Genomic DNA, 24,315 nt, shown 5'->3' on the forward strand with positions numbered 1-24,315 from the left:
ATTATATATAAAGTCCCAGCATCCATGTAACCATGCTAGTCACAAAACTACAAAAGATTTACTTGAGCCTTCCTTGGCTCCCACCTCCCACCAAAATCTACACTCACTTTCTCTGTTTCCTCAGTTACCATTCACTCCCTTATTCCAATTTGGTTCCTATCACCATCACTCTGCTGAAACTGCTTCCTCTAATATGAACAATAAATTTCTACTTGCTGGATCCTAAGGGGACTTTCTATCCCGTACTTAAATCCTCTCCCCAGGACACTGTTGACCATTCCCCTTTTTGAGATATTCCTTCCCTTGATTTTCATGTCTGAGACAGATGACATGGGATGGAGTATCTCAAAAGGGGGAATGGTCATCTGTCTCTTCTGCTTGTTATACAATCCTTCTAGCTGTACTTTCTCAGACTTCTCTTTATCAGTACACTTCAAATATTAACAGCCCCTGGAATTCTATCCCAAGCCCTGTCATGAAGTCCACGGTTAAAACTTCCACCCCAAAGTAGAAATCTATTTACAAGTCTATACCTTTAGCCTAGGCTTCTATCCTGAATTCTAAAACCATATATCCATCTATGACCCATGCATACCTCAAACCAAGCATGTCTAAAACTAAATTTATCATCTTCCCTTCAGCATCAGCTACCATTTCTCAAGTGAACGGCACCATCCAGTTGCCCAAAAGAAAAAGCTGAGACTCTACCGAGGACCTTCTCCTTGACAATGTAATCAACCACAAAGCCCTATTGATTTCACGTCCCATATTTCTCTTTTCCTGTTCTAATTTCCCTAATTAGCCCCTGCCATGGACTGAGATCCCCCCTACCAAAATACATACGTTGAAGCCCTAAGTGCCAATTGACTGTATTTGGGGTAAGGAAGTAATTAGTTAAATGAGATCACAAGGGTGGGGCCTTAAAACACAAGGATTAGTGTTCTTATAAGAAGAAACAATAGAGACCTCATTCTTGCTCTCTCTCCGCTTTGTGAGGACACAGTGAGAGAGCAGCCTTCTTCAAGCCAGGAAGAGAGAGAGCCCTTACTAGGAATCAAATTGGCCGGCACCCTCATCTTGGACTTCCTAGTCTTCAGAACTGTGAGAAATAAATTTCTGTTGTTTAAGCCACTCAGTCTGTGATATTTTGTTAAGGCAGCCCTAGCAGTCTAAGACATCCCTCCTCACTTCCTGCCCTATTAGTGTCGCTCTGCTCTAAACCCTCCTCCACTCTCCCACCAGAATGATCTTCCACACACAAAAATATGAGGGCACCTCTTTGCTGAAAGGTCTTCCGTAGCAAGCCACTGCCTAGAAGATAAGATGTAAGCTCATTTGTGTGGTATGGAAGACCCTTCATGATAGGCCCAGCCTTATCTCTTACACCTTAATCCTTTGGCAACACTCAACACTTTTTTTCTGAACAAGCCATGCCTGCCTGCTCGCTCACGTTTCTGTGCCTGGGCACATGCTGTTCCAGCAGCTGGAATGCCTTCCCAGCCTCTGGTTTGTACCAAGCAAACTCCTACTCAGACTTCCTCAAATCTGAACTCATGCCCTACCTCCCTTAAGTTGTGCTCCCATTGTACTTTAAATATACCCCCATACAAGCAATTTACCTTATTGTACTACAATTATTTATTTGCATGTTTGTAAGCCCCTTGAGGTCACAGAATGGCCATTTCATCTAAGTACAAGTGGCCCTTGAATAACACATGGGTTTGAACTGCACAGGTCCACTTGTACATGGATTTTTGTCGATAGATATGTACTACAGTACTACACAATCAGCGGTTGGTTGAATCAACGGATGCAGAACCCCAGATAGGGAGAGCCGACTGTAAAGTTATATGAGGATTGGCACCCCTAATTCCTAAGTTGTTCAAGGGTCAACTGAATTCTTCTATAGGGTGTAGCATATAAGTGTTCAATACTTGTGTTCTACATGAATAAATGAAAAAATACCACAGTGGTAGACCCTTAACTGATGCTCCAAAGAGTATTTAATGACTCATTTTTATAATAAATGATAGTAGTACTATTGATGCATTACTAGTATGATCTAATAGTATTAGATCAAAACACCTTTGATATGCAAGAAAGTAAGAGAGTACACCCACCCTGTTACTAAAAGACCTACTTAAGTGATAATTGACATTAAAACTTCTTACTATCCTTACCTCCTTCAGAAGTTCAACACTGTGTTCTAAAAGGTGAATTAAAGATGAGCATTCCCCAGTTATGTTTAAGCTGACTTCACAGACACACAGCAGCTGAAGAGTCATCTGGATAAGCCGAATTTTCCAGAAAACAGGATGACGCAAAAGGCTTAAATATACTTCTTCGATAAACAGCATCACTTCTGTTGTCTGTATCAAATCTCTTATCTGTTTGAGAAACAATCTTGTGATATTAAAATAATACACAAACCAAAGGATAATTTTAGCTTATACAAGAAGCTTTACCAATAAATTTTTTTTCCTCTAAACCTATAAAGACTTAAAATGGATGAAGAAATTTATGTAACTCAGAGAGAGTTAAACCATACAACTCTGCTTTCTCCTTTTGTCACTAACCAAAACACAATTTGCTACTGTTTTTGTTACTGCTGGCTGGCACAAATTCTTTTCATTTATTTTTCTAACAACTCTGAGTGCAGATTTTTAAAGACAAATTACATGACAGTACCAACATGTTGAAGGAAATTAATTAAAGTTGGTTCTGAGTTCTCCAAATGGACTCTCCTTTCTATAATTTCAGCATAGCTACCTGGAAGAAAAGGGTCGGCGTGTTATTCTAATGCACTGCTAAGCCCTTCATCTGAACGAAATTTGCTCAGACAACCTTAACTGAGAGCATCATTTCCACACTTGGCAGATGTAGTGAAAGATGACATTCAAATGGTAGTGTCTTCTCAACTGGCTAATGTATTAGATAGGAAGGACTTGGGTGCTCTTGAAAATCCCAATTCAATTCAAACCCAGCTGTTCTGATCAAAATTCTGGAGTTAGTATTAAGGATATGGTCCTGCTCACAGACACACTGGCATTTCCCAGAGATTACAAACAATGAACCATCTGCTTCAATCAGAAGCCTTGTGTCTGTTAAATTCATCAAGAGGAAAGCCTACAGTTAACCAGCTGTACCTTTCACCAGTCGTTACCACCATAATAACCCAAAATGACTATATGTTATACACAGAGAGAGAAGTTAATTCTGAACAAACAAGAAGAAAAAAAACTATTAAAAGATCAAGGGGAGGAGACAGCAGAGAATACTTAAGTTATAAAAAATAAATGTGAACAGTTCAGTAGCTAAATTATTTCATTCTTTTGCAAATATACAATGGCAAAGGCAAAAGGCCACCAAGAAAAGAAAGGAATTTAAAACAAAGTAAAGCCCCATGTTTATTTGACAATATATTTCCTTGAGTGCATTTTTTTGTACATACTTGAAATTTTCCGTGATAAAAAAAATTTTTGAAAGACAACCTCAGCAACTTAGCATTAAAGGCTCTCTAATCTTTAACATTACCAAAATTCTTAACAAGAATACTTTGTAAGTAATGGCTTCTCTTTATGTAGAAATAGAACATGTGCAATGAATAATATGTGAGATGACAAGAGTCACAATTAAAAAGAACTACTGGGACCAAAGTCAACAGTGAAGTTCAAGGCAGGTTAAGTCCAGAAAAAGACAATTCCATAAATACAAAATGGAAGAACAATTGGAGTGAGAAGAAAAAGGAACAGGAGTTTCACTGACCATCATCTCATTGACCTATGGGTCAATAGGGTTGACAGCTATTTCTCAGGAAAAAAAATTTTAATTAACATGATGGTATTGAAATGCTCAGTATGGATCAGACCACATCTATACTACTGTATTCAGCTCTAAGAAGAACATTTCATAGTGACACATTCTCAACACCAATAAACTAGAGAATTCCTTGCAAATAACAGTGAAAACTCAAAACCATTTCATGTGGAGAAGTAAAGAAACTGATGAAGAAAAGAAAGGAGGGAGGGAGGGAGTAAAGGATGAAAGGGAAGAAAAGGAAGGAAGAGAGAACACAAGATAGGATGCAGATGGGCTTTTTAAAAAGCTTATTTTGCTTTGTTCTGAGAAGAAAGGGGACTAACGGGTAATCTTAGGAAAATACAGGTCAATTAGAAGTACTTGCTAAAAAAAATAATAATAAATGGTTGCCTTGCAAAATAGCATGCTTCCTATCATTAAAATATTTAATTAGTCGTGGGATGGTCGTCTCTCAGAGAGGATAAGAACTACCTATAACCCGTGGGAAAATGGATGACATTGCCACTAAGACCCCTCCCAACTCTCAAATTCTTCATTCCAATAAAGTTGATTTGTTAATATTAAATGTATTTATGTCACTAGTCCCATTAGTTCCAAATGATGGATCTCTTTTTTTCCTCACCTATCTTGACTATGTTAACAAGCCACAGATTTCCAGAAATACTGCACAGAGCACACTTCTAGAAGTATTTAGGCTTGTCAATACAGTTTGATGACGATGAAGGCAAACATCTACCAAAGAGCACAGAACAGGGTAATGCAAGCATCGTATGGAAAAACTGTACGCTAGTTCAAGACATCCGCCTATACATTGCTTTATTGCCCACACAAAACAAAAGCTTTGGAAAAGCCACAGGAGAATTCACTTGAATTAACTTTTCTCTGCCTTGGTTACAGGAAAGCCTATTTATGAGCTGTAAAAGAGTCACTCTAGTGACTCCTTGCTAACACAAACTTAAAACAGGTCATCTGTGACCTCAAGTGATCACCTTGAAAAATAATCACAGATTCCCTCCATCAGCTAAGCAGCATGATGTTCAGATTCCAGGCAAACAACAAACCTAGATGGTGGGATGGGATACATGAATCACTACACTCAAATCACAGCAAGCTGGCAACTGGAATTTTTTTTTAAATCTGTAGTTATAGAGACATTAGCTCAAATTTATCTCTCCCCTGAATTCCCTAAGCATTTTATCCATACCTCTGTATGGATAAAATACTTCATCCATCTACTCTGAATTGTAAGAATATATATACTTGTTTTAGCTCTCTTACTAGACTGTGGTCTTCCCAAGAGCAGGATCCATCAGGGTCACCACATATACTGTAAGGGGACTTGTGAAAACTGGAATCTAGTCAGCAGTCAGCTGGTCAAGCCCTGCGTCCCTAGGGCTGCATCTGCCCAGAGAGATGCCTTTTTTCCAAACTTACACAAAGAGGACTTTTTTTTTCCTTATAACCCTCTCAGTCTCCAGCACAAGGAAAAACTCAATGCAAAATTATTTTCCCTGAGAAGTCTTTCTTATAGTTTTCATTCCTACTAATCCTAAAATGGACTATGTTGATTTATATTTCTGCGAATTTAGTTAACACTGTATATATTAAAGTGAAATCTAGATTTGTTTCCTTCATCATCTCCAAAACCCTGCAAGCATTTCTAGAGCCGTTTGCCAGATCACATGGGCTCTATTTTATGTACAACAATAACAATCACCACTTACTAATGCTGGTGCTATATTAGTGAAGGAGGAGGAAAGGCCTTACCTGCAAACATGGAACCATGTCACAACACAGTTGTAGTATCTGTTGTTCCAATATTGATGGTTGTTCTTTGTCACAAAGAACCCGGGGGTGAAGTAAGACTTTGAGCAGAGCTAGTCGGAGTTTAGCATATTCTTGTAACTGGGATGGTTCACAATATAGATACCATAGAAACGGTGCCATTATTTGGATACATGAAACTTCTGACCTGCAAGTAAGTCATGTAATGCATAAGCCAGTAACTGAGTTAAACAGAGTACCAAGCAAGTAAGTGTCAAACATCAACTTAGAGTTCATGACATATCATAACTATGATACCATTGAGTGTATCTTTTTTTCATGACTCTTCTATTCCACCATGACCCACCTAAACCCATGCCAAACAGTTCTTTGTACACTGGGGAGAATGACTCAACACCTGGAACCCACAAGCTTGATGCCCAGGACTAAGAGGGCCTCTACTTGCACACTAGAATAGCATCTACATCTCCAGGACCAGTCTTTGGTGAACACCAGAATCATCAGAGAACCTTTTAGAATTATAGATGTTAGGATCCATTTTTCCAGGAGTATGCATGCATTTTTGGAAAAACTCGACAGGTGAGGTCCTATGTAAAACAAAGACACAGACATCCCAAGAAGATGATGATAACAGTTAACATTTACTTGTCAACTTGTTAGCACTCAGAGTGTGCAAGTTACTGCACTTTATGCGTTTAAACTCAATCAACCCTCACCACAACCCTATGAAATAAAAATATTATTATCCCATTATGCAGATACAGAAACTGAGGCAGAGAGAAGTAAAGTAATTTGTCAAGTCCCTCCTCTTAAGTTCTTCCCACTCAGAGGAGGAAGACTTTACAAATCTTTCGGATCTATTTAGATTACAATACATCCCAATAACTCCAAGTCCAAAGACACTAAAATGCCAGAATGACCTTTCAGATATAAAAATTTGATCATGTCATTAATCAGCTTGAAAAAATTTATGCTTAAGATAAAGTACTTAGCCCAATTCACAAACCCTTCATAATTTGGCCTCTTTCCAGTCTCATTTCTTGCTTTTCTCCACTCTCCACTGAACTACACTAAACTTCTTTCAGATCTCTAATCAAGCCATCTGGGCTTTCTTCTCACCTGCTGTTCCATCTACCTATAATACTCTCCCCTTTCTCCCTAATTTCTATCATCCTCTGCCTAATTTCTATCATCTTTCAGTTCTCCCTTTAAAATGACTTCCTGAGGGCCTTCCCTGATACCTAGCCTTGGTCAGATCCCCATTATGTGCTTGCACAGGATAATGACTTTATTGTCATTTTTTATTTAATATCTCCATCCCCTGACAGACTATAAGCCAATGAGGGCATGAACCATGGATTTCTGTTTAATGCTGTATCCCAAATAACTGTACACACTAGGCCCTCAAAGAAATGCTCAATCATTAAATTAATCGATTCATTTACACTAAGATATAGAGTAGATTTACAATTAGCATGCATCGATTAAATATCACAATTTTAATATTTTTCATATTGATTATACATAAGTTAGTACTAGATAATATACAAAGATGAACCAGGCATTATCTATCCTTTAGAAGCATATAGTCTAACAGGGACAATCAGCTCTGTTTCTGGACTAGAGAATAGAAAGTGAAAACTGCTAAAAGAAAGGTATAAAGTGCAATACTTATTGGAGGAAATGGCATTTGAGTTATGCTTGACAACATAATTTTATAATACTATACATCCCAGAGCAATGTGATTTCAAAACACCGTTAATGTTAATAAAAATTAAAAAGTTACCAAATTGATAAGATTTAATCTATTCATTCATTCATTTATTCGCTTGACAAAATTTCTGAGTTCCTACAGTATACCATTCACTCTTCTATGTGCTAGAAACCAAGCAAGAAAGAAAAACAGATGAAATCCATGCTCTGATGGAGCTCACAATCCGGAGGGATTTTTTTTTTTCTCATGAGCACAAACACTTACACAATCCATAAAAAACAAGAAGACTTGTGAGTTCATAATTATGAAACATATGGCTTCACCACACCACCCGCTTTAGGAAACTAAAAAAAGTTTCATAGATTAAGCAAGTAGACAATGTATGTATGGGTTAGAATATGGAGCAGAAAAGAGATTTAAGAAACATTGTTCCTCCATCTCTCTCTAATAATGTACTCCCCAAAGAATAAATACTAGCCAGGTGTCAAAAACATCCATGAATAGCTTATCAGTTTTCTCCTACTTTGAAATGCTGAAGGTGAAATGCAAGGTTCATACAAAGAAATATATTTCCAAGATGCTGTTAATATTTGACATCAGGAGCATAATGTTGAGCTTTCCTAGGACAATATACTTTTTAAAAATCTCTGTGGCTTAATCTGTCCTGATTTTAGATTTTGCATTTCCTATGTGGTATCTGATGATCTACTATCACTGCAGTGGGGTATGCAATTAACAGGGCTTAAGGAGAAAAGGGAAATAATAAAACAGATAACCTGAAATCCCAAAGTGATTAAGAATGTTTAAAAATGCAACCAATTGTGCATGTATCTACACACAAGGCTTTCATATATGTTCACCAAGGATGGAGTAGCAGTGGGAAAAGACTTGGAATGAAAATCAAAACACTGAGCCTTTGGGCCCAACTCTGCCACTAGCCATGTGACCTTGAGCAAGTCATTTAATGTTGCTCTCCTTAGTTCCCTCATCTGAAAAACTATGTGTTAGACTAGATAATCTTGAAGTATCCAGCCCTAAAGACCTTGACATCATTGTCAATTTACCCAATTCTCGGTTCTATAATGGGGAAGTCTTAACACCACAGGCCTTCTACAAATCAGTGCAGAATTTAACTGGAGAACCATGCCCCCAAAAATCTAGCACGAAGATACACTGCTATTTCAGGACATCTGTTGATACATTCTATTAAAAGTGAACCCATACATTTAGGCTAGCACCTGTCTACTCTACCACCTCCAGCGAGGTTTTTTCCCACATTTGTAATACAGTTTGTAATACAGCTATATTCTTTGTGTGACTTGATAGCTCATTCCTTTTTTCATTCCTGGGATCTTTCACTCCATTTCTGGGATATATATATATACATACACACACACACACACACACACACATATATTTGCATACATTAAAGTTCATTTTTTGTGCTGTAAAATTCTATGGGTATTGATAAATGCATAGTATCATGTATCCACCATTACAATGTCATATGAAATACTTTTACTGCCTTAAAAATCCTCTGTATTTCACCTTTTTAACCCTACCACCCTCCCCCCAACAAACCCCTAGAAAGCACTAATCTGTTTGCCACTCTATAGTTTTACATTTTCCAGAATGTTATGTAAATGGAATTATACAGCATATAGACTTTTCAAAAAAAAAAAAAAAGTGAACCCAGCAACTCTAATCAACAATTCCTAACACAGAAAGAGCTAGAATACAAGCTATTGTCACAACATTTTGCCTCCTTCCTATAGTTGTGAATCACTATTTATATTCTTATTAAATTACCAAACTTCCTTCATTACCTTCTAAATGACAGTGTAAAAACTAAGTTAACTTACTCTAAAATTAAATCTCAAGAAACTAACAGTCTGCTGAAAATGCAAGCAGTGATCAATTTCATCCTGCAAAGAACCATCTCATAGTGCAAAAGTAGAAATGAGACAACTGTAATTATTCTTTGCAAATAAATATAAAATAATTTAAAACTTCTTAAAAGCTCTAGATAGCATACTCTAACACTCCAGAACTCAAATGAAAGGAATAAGTCAATGAAAGCTTATCCATAAATAAACCAAACTCAATTAATAATCTCGTCTCCTTACGACTATCTGGACATACATCATTAGAAGAACTACTTCCAAATTCCAAAATAATACTCCTTTGAAATGAAACAACCAGAAAGTAAGTTAATTACTTGCTGACTAACTAAAGCATTGGAAAAGAGAGATATTTGTAAGGATTACCCTAAAAACAAGCTTAATAACAAATATGGCACATCAGCAGCAACATCTTTTATAAAGTATCCCAATCTATTTAACAAGAGAAACTTCATTAAACAAATGTTTATAAATTTGTTATTTTTGCTTTCTGACATGGATGAACAAAGACTTTTTTTAGTAAATATTAATATCTTACCTTTGAAAATGCAGCCCTAGGTGAGGGAAGAGAGGATGATAATAATGTTTATTTTAAGGTATTCAGTCAATTGTTACATGGACTTTTATCACTGGCAGATGATTACAAGTTTCCCTATATCTCTTTAAAACTTCCTGTAGCAGTATATCCTGCCTGGAAATTCCATCTAAAATTGAAGTTATAGACTCAGAAACAATGTTCTAATACATAGTATGTATAGGACACTCTAAGACCTTCAAGAGCAAGAACACATGAACGTAGCTAGTGTGGTAAATGTAACTCAGGCATTGGATTACATGGGACAATGGTACCATCCCATCATGACCTTGTGTGACGTACTAAGCATGCAGTGATATTATATTTTAGGAGGCACTCTACAACCCACTGCCTGGGCCCCACCAATCTGTGGGCCTCATGTGTATACAGATATAAATTCAACATTTATAAAGCACCCAAAAATGTGCCAGTCATTATTAATACGAAGAATACTGAGACACAGTCCCTGTCCTCAAGAAAGTAAGAAAGTTTCACAGTTAATGGAGGAGAATAATTATAAGACCATGCAGTAAGTATAATGATGTTAGAAATCACAACTGAAGTTACTAAGGGAGCATGTAAAAGAGACACCTAATTCAGCCTGTGGTAAGTAAACACTTCCTAGGAGAGACAATACCTAAACAGAGATTTTTTTTTTTTTAGTTTTGTGGCCACACCACACAGCATGTGGGATCTTAATTCCCCAACCAGGAATCAAACCCATGCCCCTTGCAGTGGAAGCGCAGAGTCTTAACCTCTAGACCACCAGGCAAGTCCCTAAACAGAGATTTAAAATAGAGAAATTAATCAAGAAAGGGCTAGGGTATTAGTCAGAAAAGGGCTGGGATGAGATTCAAGAGAGTAAGATAGATACTAATAAGCAAAAGCACAGAGGCGAGGAAACAGCACTGTTTCCTGTGTGGAACCAAAGCAAGTCGGTGTATTGCTGAAATACATAATTCATAAATTATGAGATAAAGATAGGAGAAAATAAAATTGGTGAAACAGATCATACACAGAGCCTAGCATGACACAATAGATTTCGTCCTGTAGCCCAGGGATTTTCCAACTATTTCAGAGACCAAACGATTGTTTTCCAATAGAAAGCTTCCATAAGGTATCAACACGTAAAAAAATAGTCTATAAGAAAAAGAGCTGAAGGGGTGCGAGGGTGTTTCCATGCTTAGCCTATACATTGCAAGTGCAGTTTGAAAATCACAGCTGCAGCGACTTAAGAAAGGGAGTGATGCAATAAGATCTGCTCTCTTGATGCGTCACCCTGATGGATGCTTAGAGAACGGCCTTGAGCAGGATGAGATCGGAGGCAGAGATGCCAGTTAGGAATAGGTGGCAATAGCCACAGTAAGAGATGACCGCCTGAGCCAGAGCCATAGTAATAAGGATGTGAGAAAGCTTTGAGGACCATCAGAAGGCAGAAGGCCTTGGTGAAGCTAAACTAACTGCACATATGGCAGCTATCTGGTCCCAGTTGGCAGGACTGCTTAATCCCAACTGGCACTGGTTTCTAATGGAGAGATTAACTCACTAATCAATTTCCAGAGGGAAGAACCTGTCTTCCATATGTACCACGTAGTAGTTTACCAAATATTTCCAATCAACTTTCCCAACTAACCAATGCTTAGCTTATTTAATAATAGCTTTTCTCATAGTCAATATTTCAACAATCAGTAAATCTGGTAGGATTTTTTTCTCTTACTCTTAAAAAGAAAATAGAAAACTATATCCTGCTCTAAGACATTTCTTTGCTTCAGGAGAAAACATTACAGTCAAAGCAGCTTAAAAGAAAAACTCTAAAATTAGCATATACTATTCATCTCCCTCATTTATTTCATTTTACATTACCTTTCAGGGCATTGCTGGAAAAAAGTTGTCAGCTGTTGCAAAAGTACTGGCCAGCAATCAGGTCTGTGTTCAAGCACAGTGATCAAAGGCTGAGGATGGTTTCTGAAAAACAGAAAGTCACGTTGGAAGCTGTCATTTCAGGACTACACCTTCTTAATATCTAAATATAGCTACAAAAAAGCCACTACCATCTAGATTCAAAATTGTCACAAAACTATCCTTTGCTGCATTTGTTGCAGAGTTGGCTCATTAGAACTATGTTTTTCCTATATCTAATTCTTTTCCAGAAAAGAGAATAAACCTGGGTCTTAGAGACCCAAATTTGACAGCAGACTCTGCCATTTAATAGCGCTATGACTTTGGCCAAGCGTCTCAATCCAGTAGCTCTTTCATATCCATCCCCTTGATTCCTGCATTCTTGGAAATCACTGGCCACCTCCTCCTCTTGCTGATCTCTTTCCAAACCTGGAAGGTTCCATTTCCTCTAACACTGCCCCAACCTATAAGCACTGTCTCTCCGTCTCTGTTCCCACTTACCCCCATTTTTCTCAGTATATGGTTCTGTGTTTCCCCAGTATACTTAAGGTGAGAAAAAAGAAAATATTTCTCCCATATCAAATAACAAACTCTGTAAATTATAAATTCTTGAAATTTCTGTTGAACAAGGACAAATCTTTTATCTGGGCTACATCGATTAAGATACCTAAAAGACTATATAAAATTAAAGATCTGAAATGTGAAGGATCCTCATATAATGGGGTTTAAAAAAAAAGGAAAAAAGCACAAATTATTTTAAATAATTCAAAAAGTCTACTAGAAATTGTAAATTCATTAGCTTTTTAAACTATGAAGTACTAAACAAAGTTTTGATGTGGCTTTTTTTATTGTTAGTTTCAGGTGTACAGCAAACTGATTCGGTTATACATAAATACACATGTATATATCTATATTCTTTTTTTCAATTTTTTTCCATTATAGGTTATTACAAGATACTGAATAGTTTCCTGTGCTATACAGTAAATCCTTGTTATTTACCTATTTTATATATAGTAGTGTGCATCTATTAATCCCATACTTCCAATTTATCCCTCCCCTCTCCCTTCCCCTTTGATAACCATAAGTTTGTTTTCTACATCTGTGAGTCTGTTTCTGTTTTGCAAATAAGTTCATTCGTACTATTTTTTATTTTTTTTAAGATGTTTTTTGATGTGGACCATTTTTAAAGTCTTTATTGAATTTGTTACAATTTTGCTTCTGTTTTATGTTTTGGTTTTTGTCTGTGAGGCATGTGGGATCTTAGCTCTCCAACCAGGGATCAAACCCACACCCCTTGCTTTGGAAGGCGAAGTCTTAACCACTGGACCGATGGGAAGTCCCCGTACTGTTTTTTAGATTCCATATATAAGTGATGTCATAGAATATTTGTCTTTCTCTGTCTGACTTACTTCACTTATATGATCATCTCTAGGTCCATCCATGTTGCTGCAAATGGCATTATTTCATTCTTTTTTTAATTTATCTTTTTAACTTTTAATTTTATTTTGTAGTTGATTAACAATGTTGTGTTAGTTCCGGTGTACAGCAAAGTGATTCAGTTATACATATATGTGTATCTATTCTTTTTCAAATTTTTTTAAAAATTAAAAATGCTATTTGAAAAAAAATTCAAAGCATATAGATGCAGCTATCTTTTTTACATAAAAAGAATCATATGCATAATACTTATCTTTAATCTTAATTTTTACCCCAATAATATAGCACTAGCAATGTTTAAAAAAAGAAAAAGATCAGTCACACCCAAATGATTTTTTAAAACAGCCTTCTTGGTGGTTCTCCAAATGGGATCGCCTTACCAGCAATATCAGCATCACCTGGGAACTTGTTAGAAATGACAATAAATTCTCAGGCCTCAGCCAGACCTAATAAATAGCTCTCCAGACAATACTGATGCACTGCTATAAAGCAGTGGTGCTCAACCCTGCTTGCATGTTTGATTCATCTGTGGAGCTCTTTTTAAAATACCAATGCCCAGGCTTCAATTATACTGGGGTTGCTAGGAGTGGAGCCCATGCATTAGTAATTTTTAAAAACTCTTCCAGCAATTCCAATGTGTTGCCAGATTGAAAACCGGTACAAGTGAAAAACCCACAGAAGAGGGAGGTTAGGAGTTGGGAAGTTTTCTGATTTTTCTCTCTCTTAAACAGAAAAGTATGGCAGATCCATCACACTGAAACCCTCATGTTAAACACCTCTCTGACACTACTACACAGTTTCTGGGTATTATAACACCATCTCTCTATTTTCTCCTCAACCTCACCTAATCTATTAGACACTAACTTCACATGCTGGCAGCCTCCTGTTTGTTAAAGCACAGGCTATTTCTGACTGATCAGATTACTGCCATTGCTAAGGGATCGCTCCAAGCGACTTTTTATGCCAAAACTCAAAGATCCTATCAAAATCACATTTCCAAATTCCAAACTCTTTGGCAGTTAAACCTATCTAGAATTTGCTTCTGCTCTAGTTGCTACAGATATGAAGACACAAATGTTACAAATCCTTAAAGCCTCTCAGGTATGTCACATCAGCCAAACTTCTTAGATTACGAATTCAGTAGGTCATGTTCAAGTAAACATGAATAAAAAGGAAAGACCAGCAACTGCAATTATTTTAGCTATGGGTTTTCCTTCTGACAAGCACCATATTGAAATGAGGAGCATCAGATACGACCATCTATGAATCCTCCAGCTAATGGTGGCATTTATAACTATTTAAGAAGAAAATCCAGCAAGTTGTCACATAGTTTTTGTGTGATCATAAAGCACTTAAGTGCTTTGCAATACTCTTCCCTTATAAGTCACCCCCTAACTCTTCCCACCCCTCAAATTCCCACCCCCAAAAACTGTCAAGAATCTATCTCCTGTTTAAAAACTGTTAAGAATCTATCTCCTTTTAAAAACAGTCTTGTCCAGATTAAATCAGATCAACAGAGGTAAGAGATAGTAATTTTAAAGTAGGATTAGGAATGATGCATATATAGCAAACGACTCTGTTATAATTTAGCTTCTACCTCACTGGAATTGTGGGACCCACTCTGCTTTGTTGCATGAAGTTGAAGGCCCGCTTTGCTAGCACTGGGGTTCAGCAAATTCTATTTAGTATCTCAGACTTAAAACTCTAAAGATGAGATTAAGAAGAATACAAAATAGGGATTTATCCAGATTAATTACTGACTTAGACATCTGGATAATTAACTTTTCCAGAGAATTGATTATGTCAGATCCAAGTGGAAATATTGTAGGAATAATATACAATATTGATTCCAAGAAGTTAAAAACCTCGAGGGAGAAAGGAAGTCCAAATTAAAAACGTTGAATATTACTACTGATTAACATTGATTACCAATATTATACTATTTCAACTGAGTACAACTAACCTAAAATCAATTATAATTGCCAAAATTTTGTTTTAATACTTTGAGCAAAGAATGAATTTGAAGCAAAGAGCTAAATTCTCCCTTGTGAATCATCAAATTGGTATGTGAATACACATATAAAATAATATGTAAAGCCTTATGCTTTATAGAATGGACACAGTTTTTAATTCAATATACTTTATCGTGCAACTGCCATACATGAGGGGTTCTCAATCTTGGCACTACTGACATTTGGAATCAGATAATTCTTTGTTGTGGGCATTGTTCAATGCACTATAGGATGTTTAAGAGCATTCCTGACCTCTACCCACTAGATGCTAATAGCATTCAACCTAGGCACATGACAATCGAAAATGTCTCCAGACATTACCAAGTGTCCCCTGGGGCCACGGTTGTCCCTGGTTAAGAACCACTGCACTAGGTAAAATGGCAAGCACTATGAGGCACAAAACTCACTAAAACATGGTACTAGCCCTGAGTTATTCAAAAAGACTATTATCCCACCTTCATCTTTCTTTATACTGAACCAAAAGCAATCAATCGATCATGCTCAAAATTTGAAGGTTCTTATGGAAATATAATCATCAAATATTAACATTAGATGCACAAGAGTCACGGTAGAGTAGGAACTAGAAGACTTAAAATGGAAAACAAATGTAAAATTATTCCTTTGCAAAACATAGGAGCATGTTCCAAAATAAACAAACAGCATTAAATATTATGCATGGTAATTTGGTATGATAGAAAATAGAGTTATTTTCCATTTAAAATATTATAACTAGAGCATTTAAAATGTCATAAGGAAAGCAATTATACTCCAATAAAGATGTTAAAAAAAAAATGTCATCAGGCTAAGTATAGTTCACTCCTGAAATATTCAAGGATTGATTCTTAAATTAATGGATTATTCAAGATTTTTCTTTTCTTTCTTCTCACTCACTGCTTGTTAGCCACTTCTTTCAAGTACCTCACTTCTTTCAAGTACCTCCAACTGAGAAAGGTCAAGGTAAATGGAAGAATCCACAATTTAAAGTAAATTTTGCTCTTCATTAGAAGGACTGTTGATCAAAAAAAGAAATAACGTGGTACAAAAGAACACCAAAACAAAACCTGGGTTATGCCTTAAAATGTCAATTATACCCAAACCTGGTATTCAAGGCATAAAGAGTAAGTTGCCTAAAACACTTTATTCAAAGTGATAGATGGGTTGAACGTACAATCAATGTGATCACTTGTAAAGCAAACAGTGACAGACAATAAGCTCTACAATTATGAAAAACAAACACAAATGTGGGACACTGAAATCATTATTATTATTTATATAAGCAGGGCCTACATAGCATCATCCAAATCATTTACTGTTACGCTGCCACAACCATGTCTCAGAAGAAAAACTAGAAGTGGAGAGGTGACGTGAAATAGTGGAGGGAAAACATTGAATTAAAAGAGGCAAGAGTTCCAAATTCACATTCTGTCTCTGCAACAAACTGTGTAATCTCAAGCAAGAGAATTAACCTCTCTTGGGCAAAGTTTCTTCATCTGTAAAATGAGGGAATCAGACTAAGTACCTTCCAGTGCTAAAGTTATAGAACCCAAGTCACCCATTAAAGCCCTAATCTTGCTCGGTACCAGGTGGAACCAAATCCTGTAAAGGCAGAAACCAATAAAGATGGCTCTCAACTATTAATAATTCTATGCCAAGCTTAAATGGCTTTAAGGCCAACGTCTAATAAAATCTAAGGCCTCAAAACAGAGGTCTCCTATTTTTATCTCAAAGAAATAAAGCATCCTATATTTTTTACTTGAGAGAGAAATGCAGTGCTATATCCAGAATAAGCCCACAGAAAATTTTAAATCAAGATTTCCTAACTCTTGAGACATCCAGTAGATTCTGTTTTCTTCGTAAAAGAGAATAACATTGTTTCTAAAACTGAAATCAATACAAACCAGGCAATCAGGTCACCCTTCATTGGCCTCTAGTGCCTCTAATTTCTCCTTCACTGTGTGGTTATTATTATTGTTGCTGTTGTTGTTATTGTTGTTGTTTTCTGCCATAGATGAGCCAATTTGTTGTATGTTCTTTGGCACTTTCCCATTTCATGATTTGTAAATGTTTTAACTGCCATTTTAAGTAAAGCATTTAATACAGTAACTAGCACACAGAATATTCCATAAATGGGGTACTATTATGATTATCATGCAGGTAAATTTTTATCTTAAACTAGAGCATAAGCAGCTTGAAAGCTGGGTGTCTATCTTCTTACTCTTAGGTTTCCCTTTCAGTGCCAAATGCACATCTAAAATAAATGTAACAAACACACACTTTCCCCAAAGCACCTTTTTAAACTCTTTGAATGGATCATGAAAAACCAACATCACAACCCCTCTAAGTACATTGTTTCAAAGTCCACATTGTTCGGAGAAAAAAAGCACAGAGGAAGCATGCAGAGTTGGTACCTAATACTTCAGGGCTCCCTGCCCTTTAATAACATTGTCAACAACACAGAGCAGTGCATGCATCTTAGCAGAATGGAGAGGGGGAGGGAGTAAATGATAAATTCGTGGTGCCACTAGACTAGCACAGAGACAACGATAAAATAAGGTAGGTAACTAGATTCACCTTTCCAAGTATAAATACATCAATCTTAATAGAAAAGAGGGAGCAAAAAAAAAAATTAGTCTTGTAGTAGGCAAAAAGCAAGAGTTATTTGTAACCTTTAGGTCACCTCAACCTTTCTGCTACATCTCTGAATGTAGGAAAGCTATGATTTGATTTACATCTTAAATTCAGCGATAGACACAGATTGCGTTTTCTGTGTGAGGAAACAATGCCCGCAGTCACCATGCATTTTCATGTATGCAGCTGTGACCCTGGCGCTTTCAGAAGCATAGCATAGCACTTACTACATCAAATATGCATTTTAAAAGCATTTCTCTACCTGCTCTGAATTTTGATTTGAAAGAGCTGGTTAGAAGCCAAAGTGGGATTAAAAAAAAAAAGCTCTGCAGATTTAAGATAAAAAATGCATAATAGGGACTTCACTGGTGGCTCAGTGGTTAAGAATCCACCTGCCAATGCAGGGGACAATGGTTCGATCCCTGGTCCGGGAAGATCCCACATGCCTCAAAGCAACTAAGCCCATGCGCCACAACTACTGAGCCTGCACTCCAGAGCCCATGAGCCACAACTACTGGGCCCGTGCACCGCAGCAGCTGAAGCCCGCGCCCCTAGAGCCTGTGCTCCGCAACAGGAGAGGCCACCGCAGTGAGAGGCCCACTCACTGCAGCGAAGAGTGGCCCTCGCTCGCCACAATTGGAGAAAGCCTGTGCGCAGTAACGAAGACCCAACTCAGCCAAAAAAAAAAAAAAAAAAAAAATGCATAATAAAAATTGTTAAGATTCCACAATGAATATTACTATAAAAAAGAAAAATTAAACAATAATTGTGAATCATTATCTATCCTATAGAGTCTTAAGACAATGCATTTCATCCTTTCCAGAAAAAGAAGACTTGGAGCAAAAATTATTTCAATTTTGATATTTTTGACTAATTTTCTTTTTTCTTTAGGTCTATAACGCAGATAGGGAAAAGATAAGATCTCTTTGAAAAGAGACTTCATATCACAATGGTTCTGCCCTCACAATGAACCTTTCCCAGGATCCCTATTTTGAGAGGCAGGGTTTTAATGCAAAGGTGTCTGCCAATGTCAGAAGTCTGGAACTATTTTAGGTACAAGATGATGGCTGGGGGGAAACACACAGATATGGAGGGGTCCAAAACGTCTATTACTAAGTTACATTCTTGATTGGGGTGGGGCGGCGGGAAACTAGAGATAAGATAAATAGGCTAAGGCAAAAATTACAACATTTTATGCTCTTCAAGACATTTATCAGCAAATTACCATACCAATTTTCAAATTAAGCATGCACACTTAGAAGAACTTATAAAATATTTTCTAGTGGCAATTGCTAACTGGAAAATTGTATAATATGTATAGATTATTATTTAGGTCTGATTTTAAATCCCAAGTGTAAACTCCAGGTGATTGGAATCATAAACTGTGAACAAAGACTTCCCTGGGTGGGAAAGAGGAGAGAAAAGAGGAAGTGAAAACAGAAGCAAAACACGCAGTGCCACAGAAAGAATCAAACTGCAAAAAGACAGATGGGGGACTTCCCTGGCAGTCCAGTGGTTAAGACTCTACACTTCTACTTCTGGGGGTTCGGGTTCAATCCCTGGTTGGGGAACTAAGGTCCCACATGCTGAAAAATAAAAAAGACAGATGGCCCTTGGAACGTATTACTGGCTATGCTTCCCTGATTACTGCCCTAGCTTCTTTCTTATCCTCAACTCTACTGAGCTTTCTCAGGGACAGATCTGACACTGATACCCCCTTCTTTCCCACCTTCTTTTTCCTAATTTCTGTAAAAAATTTCATTTATCCATTAAAGCGAGAATTCACAAGCCCTCTGAAATTATATGCAAAATTTTGAGTACATGTACATGTGTACATTTTCTAGGGGAAGGTACAAAACTTTTATGAGATTCTCAAAGAAGGTCCTGACCTCCCCTCCAAAAAAGGGTAAGTGCTAGTAAATTAAAGCTAAGTATACCTAAGGTAATTACTGCAATTCAGCCTTGTTAAACTCCTGCTTCTGAAAAAAACTATAAAGTACGCTTCTATTTCCCAAAAAAAGGTATATATGATGTGCCTAGAAATGGTGGCTCCCCAGCTACTGAAGTTTTTGTAACTTCAGCAAAATAAAACATATTAATGCATTCTAATGGTTCCAAACCCTATGGCAGCTTGACTGTAAAGTAGACAATTTAATAATGGTGTCATGCTTCCTTTATGCTAAATAAAACCAAACATCTACACCTCAGGAGATCCCTTTAGATAATATATTCAACTGTTGAAATAATCAGCTCCCCAAAAAGCAAAATGCTTATCTTGACAACAGAAACATATGACAATAGCTGATGGTCAAAAAAATCAAAAAAACACTTCATTTTTTTTCAAGTGTTACAGGATTCTAAGCAACCTCGTTAAGAAACAATAAATGCAATAAGGAAATTTGCATAGAAATGAAAAACAGTAACAACTACTCTTAATTAAAGACTAGGAGGTTTATTTTCAGGAACTTACGAAAAGTAGTTTACCTCCAGAAATAAATGTAAAAGGGAAAAACACTGAAAATTCATTGGACTTGGTAAGTATACAAAGATATTACAGAATAAATAAAATGTGATATATCCCTGCAGTGAAATATTATTCAGCCATAAAAGGAATGAAGTCCTAAATCATGCTACAATGTAGATGAATCTTAAAAACATTATGCTATGTGGAAGAAGCCAGACAAAAAAGGCCACATATTGTATGATTTTATTTATATGAAATGTCCAGAAGAGGCAAATCCACAGATAGAAAAGTAAGCAGTGTTTTATATCTATAGTAGGAGGTATTAGAGAAAGACTGCTAATAGGTATGGGGCTTCTTTTGGGGGTGATAAAAATGTTCTGGAATTAGATAGTGGCATAGTTGAACAACTTTGTGAGTATAATAAAAACCACTGACTTGTACACTTTAAAAGGGTGAATTTTATGGTATACAAATTATATCTCAATCAAAAAGGCATTAAAAAATATTCCAAACTTAACTCAGCCAAATACTATTTTAAATTTAATTAACCTCTTTCGATTTTAGAAAAGTTCATATGTATCATGTGAAGTATACTGCCAATATAAATAATCATAATAACTTGGATTTCCCTTACAAAGAAAATAAGTTCAAATCAGAATCTCATTTATTACCTCAATATCCATGGTTGATATCTTAATTGTGCCCATTTTAAAGATGCAGATGTAGGAGGAAAGAAAGTTAACTGTCTTTGTCTAATGTCACTATGAAATAATATAATGTTGTTCAGTGTTTTAACCATTTGTCCAGTGATTTCCAAACCTATTTCCACATCAGAATCTCTTGAGACTTTTTAAAAATGCATGGATTCTACGTACCCACACTGGCTCCCACCCAAGCTTTCTAAATCAGAATCTATAGAGGTGGGGCTTCAGAATCTATAGATTAAGTGAATTCCCAGGGATTCCTACCATGTCCACATCTAAAGCATATCTATATCTCCACTGCCACTAGTAAATCTGAAGGGAGTGGTAGAGTTGGGAAATCACCATTTTGAAATTATCATAGTGAAAATTAACGGGGGGGAGGCAGCTGTGAGTTTAACAAGGAACAGGATATTTGCATGGTCTCGTAGCATCTTCCCCATAGACTGCTTATTAGTTACAAGAAGAAGATGATAACTATACAGTAGAGAAACCAGACATCACCTTGATGGGATAATCAAAATTAAAATCACCAGTGAGGGGCAAGATGGACATCAGGGTCTCCAGATATGATATCCTGAGAAAGACATTGCATCACTTTTATAGTATTAAAAAATGTCAATGTTATAAAAGATAAAGGATGCGAAATTTTCCAAATAGTTCCAAATTTTAAAAGACTAAAAAGATATGACAATTAAATGTAATATATGATCCTAAACTAGAGCCCATACACTAAAAATAAAAAGGAAAAAGGTATGAAAGGACATTATTAAAACAAATGGCAAAACTGGAATATGGACCATAGATGAAAGTATTATATCAATGTTAAATTTTCTTGATTTAATAACTGTACTCTGGTTATATATGAGAATATCCTTGTTCTTAGAAAGCATACCCTACTGAATATATGTAATCTACTCTCAAATATTTTTTTAATTATATAGAGAGACGGATAATGCAAATGTGGCAAAGCGTAAAAAAATTGATGAATCTGGGTAATTGGCATATGGAAATTTTTTGTACTATTCTTGCACCTTTTCTGGAACTTTAAAATTCTTTCAAAATAAGTTTAAAAATAAAACCTTCAGTGACTTCCCACTACTCTTTTTTTTTTAAATAAATTTATTTATTTATTTATTTTTGGCTGCGTGGGGGTCTTCGTTGCTGCGCGCGGGTTTTCCCTAGTTGCGTCGAGCGGGGGCTACTCTTCGTTGCGGTGCACGGGCTTCTCATTGCGGTGGCTTCTCTTGTTGCAGAGCATGGGCTCTAGGCACACAGGCTTCAGTAGTTGTGGCGCACAAGCTCAGTAGTTGTGGCGCACGGGCTTAGTGGCTCCAAGGCATGTGGAATCTTCCCAGACCAGGGATCGAACCTGTGTCCCCTGCATTGGCAGGCAGGTTCTTAACCAGTGCACCACCAGGGAAGTCCCCCCACTACTCTTTAAAGAAAGCCCAAAGTCTTTGCCATGGTCTTGCATCTTCTAGGCCATGCCCACCTCCCCTGGGCCTCTGTCTTGGCCTCTCCCCCCCTTGAACACTAAGCTCCAGGCACCCGGCCTCCTGTTAGTTCTCCTGGGGCACCAGGCTCTCTCACACAGCAGCAGCTAGGCACATGCTTTTCCCTAGATGTAGAAATGCTCTTCCTGCACTCTTCGCACAAGTGACTCCACCTCACACACCAAAATGGGTATAAGACAAAATGCAAAAAGGGCTTCATGCTGAGAAGAAGCTAGTTATCAAAATTAAAACTGGAGCTATATTTTGACATCCACAACTACAAACTGGTCTTAGTGCACTTTGTGTCAGTATTTACCTTGGGACTTTCTCTCGTTTCTGTTTGATGGCCCTAAGGAATGAATGTATTTGCCTTAAGAGATAAGTGAAAAAAAAACCAAAAACGGTATGAATCACAAAGTACCTCAGCCTTTCAGGCACACATCTTTAAGTTCTTAAAACTAACTCTCCATCTAAATAAACTCATAACACTGCACAAACAGATGCACAAATACACACAGAGTACATAACTTTCATCTACTCAGGGTATCACCATCCATCACTATTGGCCTTATCACCCATTTCAGAGCACACCATCTGCCAAAAACATTTAATATTCCCTTATTTCAGAAAGTACAGATTGATGTTGATCAGACCAACCCTTTCCACAAATAAGATTCTCAACATTTGATATTTGTACATGTCAGCCACTGTCTGGCACATCAGAATGATGCACAAATTTTGGAACAAGCAGTTACTGCTCATGAATTCACAGCTATTTCCTCACTTCAGATGAGGGAAGAGAGATCTTAAAAAGATTGCCATAATATGAATATGCAGAGGAAAAATTAAAAGCAAAAGTACATGATAAAATTTTAAGGGAAAAAAATGGCATATTACAGAGAAAATGAGCCTCTAATAATTTATGAATCATAAAAATTTGGTTTCATCATTTTTGCTTGCAACCAAAATACCAGGCAAATGTTGGTTCTCTGTTGCATTTCCCATATGGTCAATGTTAGAGAATGTTGAAATAACTTAAACATAGTGTGTTATTAAAAAGTGGAGTTCAAACTAACCAAAAGAAAATTCAGACCAAACAAAAAGGGCAGGGGAAAAATAAGCCTGAAGTAAAGGATATGTTACTAGTCGCTTTTTTTTTTGTTTTTTAACTGATTAGTATAAAAATTGTTCACAGGGTGGGAATGTAAATTGATACAGCCACTATGGAGAACAGTATGGAGGTTCCTTAAAAAACGAAAAATAGAACTACCATACAACCCAGCAATCCCACTACTGGACATATACCCTGAGAAAACCATAATTCAAAAAGAGTCATATACCACAATGTTCATTGCAGCTCTATCTACAATAGCCAGGACATGGAAGCAACCTAAGTGTCCATCGACAGATGAATGGATAAAGATGTGGCACATATATACAATGGAATATTACTCAGCCATAAAAAGAAACAAAATTGAGTTATTGGTAGTGAGGTGAATGGACCTAGAGACTGTCATACAGAGTGAAGTAAGTCAGAAAGAAAAACAAATACCGTATGCTAACACATATATATGGAATCTAAAAAAAAAATGGTTCTGAAGAACCTAGGGGCAGGACAGGAATAAAAAGACGCAGACATAGAGAATGGACTTGAGGACACGGGGAGGGGAAAGGGTAAGCTGGGACGAAGTGAGAGAGTGGCATGGACTTATATATACTACCAAATGTAAAATAAATAGCTAGTGGGAAGCAGCCGCACAGCACAGGGAGATCAGCTCGGTGCTTTGCGACCACCTAGAGGGGTGGGATAGAGAGGGTGGGAGGGAGACGCAAGAGGGAGGAGATATGGGGATATATGTATATGTATAGCTGATTCACTTTGTT

At 36.9% G+C, this 24,315-nt stretch overlaps 1 protein-coding gene across 2 annotated transcripts in view; it reads right to left on the bottom strand.

The window, feature by feature from the left end:
* The window catches only part of FOCAD (focadhesin), a 318,822-nt gene that overhangs the window by 231,622 nt on the left and 62,885 nt on the right, over positions 1-24,315 (bottom strand). For both annotated transcript variants that reach the window (XM_036855059.1, XM_036855060.1), the window contains exons 6-8: positions 11,658-11,759; positions 5,587-5,791; positions 2,181-2,387 (exon numbers count right to left, since the gene is read on the bottom strand). In XM_036855059.1, the coding sequence (XP_036710954.1) occupies positions 2,181-2,387; positions 5,587-5,791; positions 11,658-11,759 (514 nt within the window). The remainder of the gene's footprint in view (positions 1-2,180; positions 2,388-5,586; positions 5,792-11,657; positions 11,760-24,315) is intronic.

The sequence above is a fragment of the Balaenoptera musculus genome, chromosome 6 (genome assembly GCF_009873245.2).
Source record: "Balaenoptera musculus isolate JJ_BM4_2016_0621 chromosome 6, mBalMus1.pri.v3, whole genome shotgun sequence".
NCBI lineage: Eukaryota > Metazoa > Chordata > Mammalia > Artiodactyla > Balaenopteridae > Balaenoptera > Balaenoptera musculus.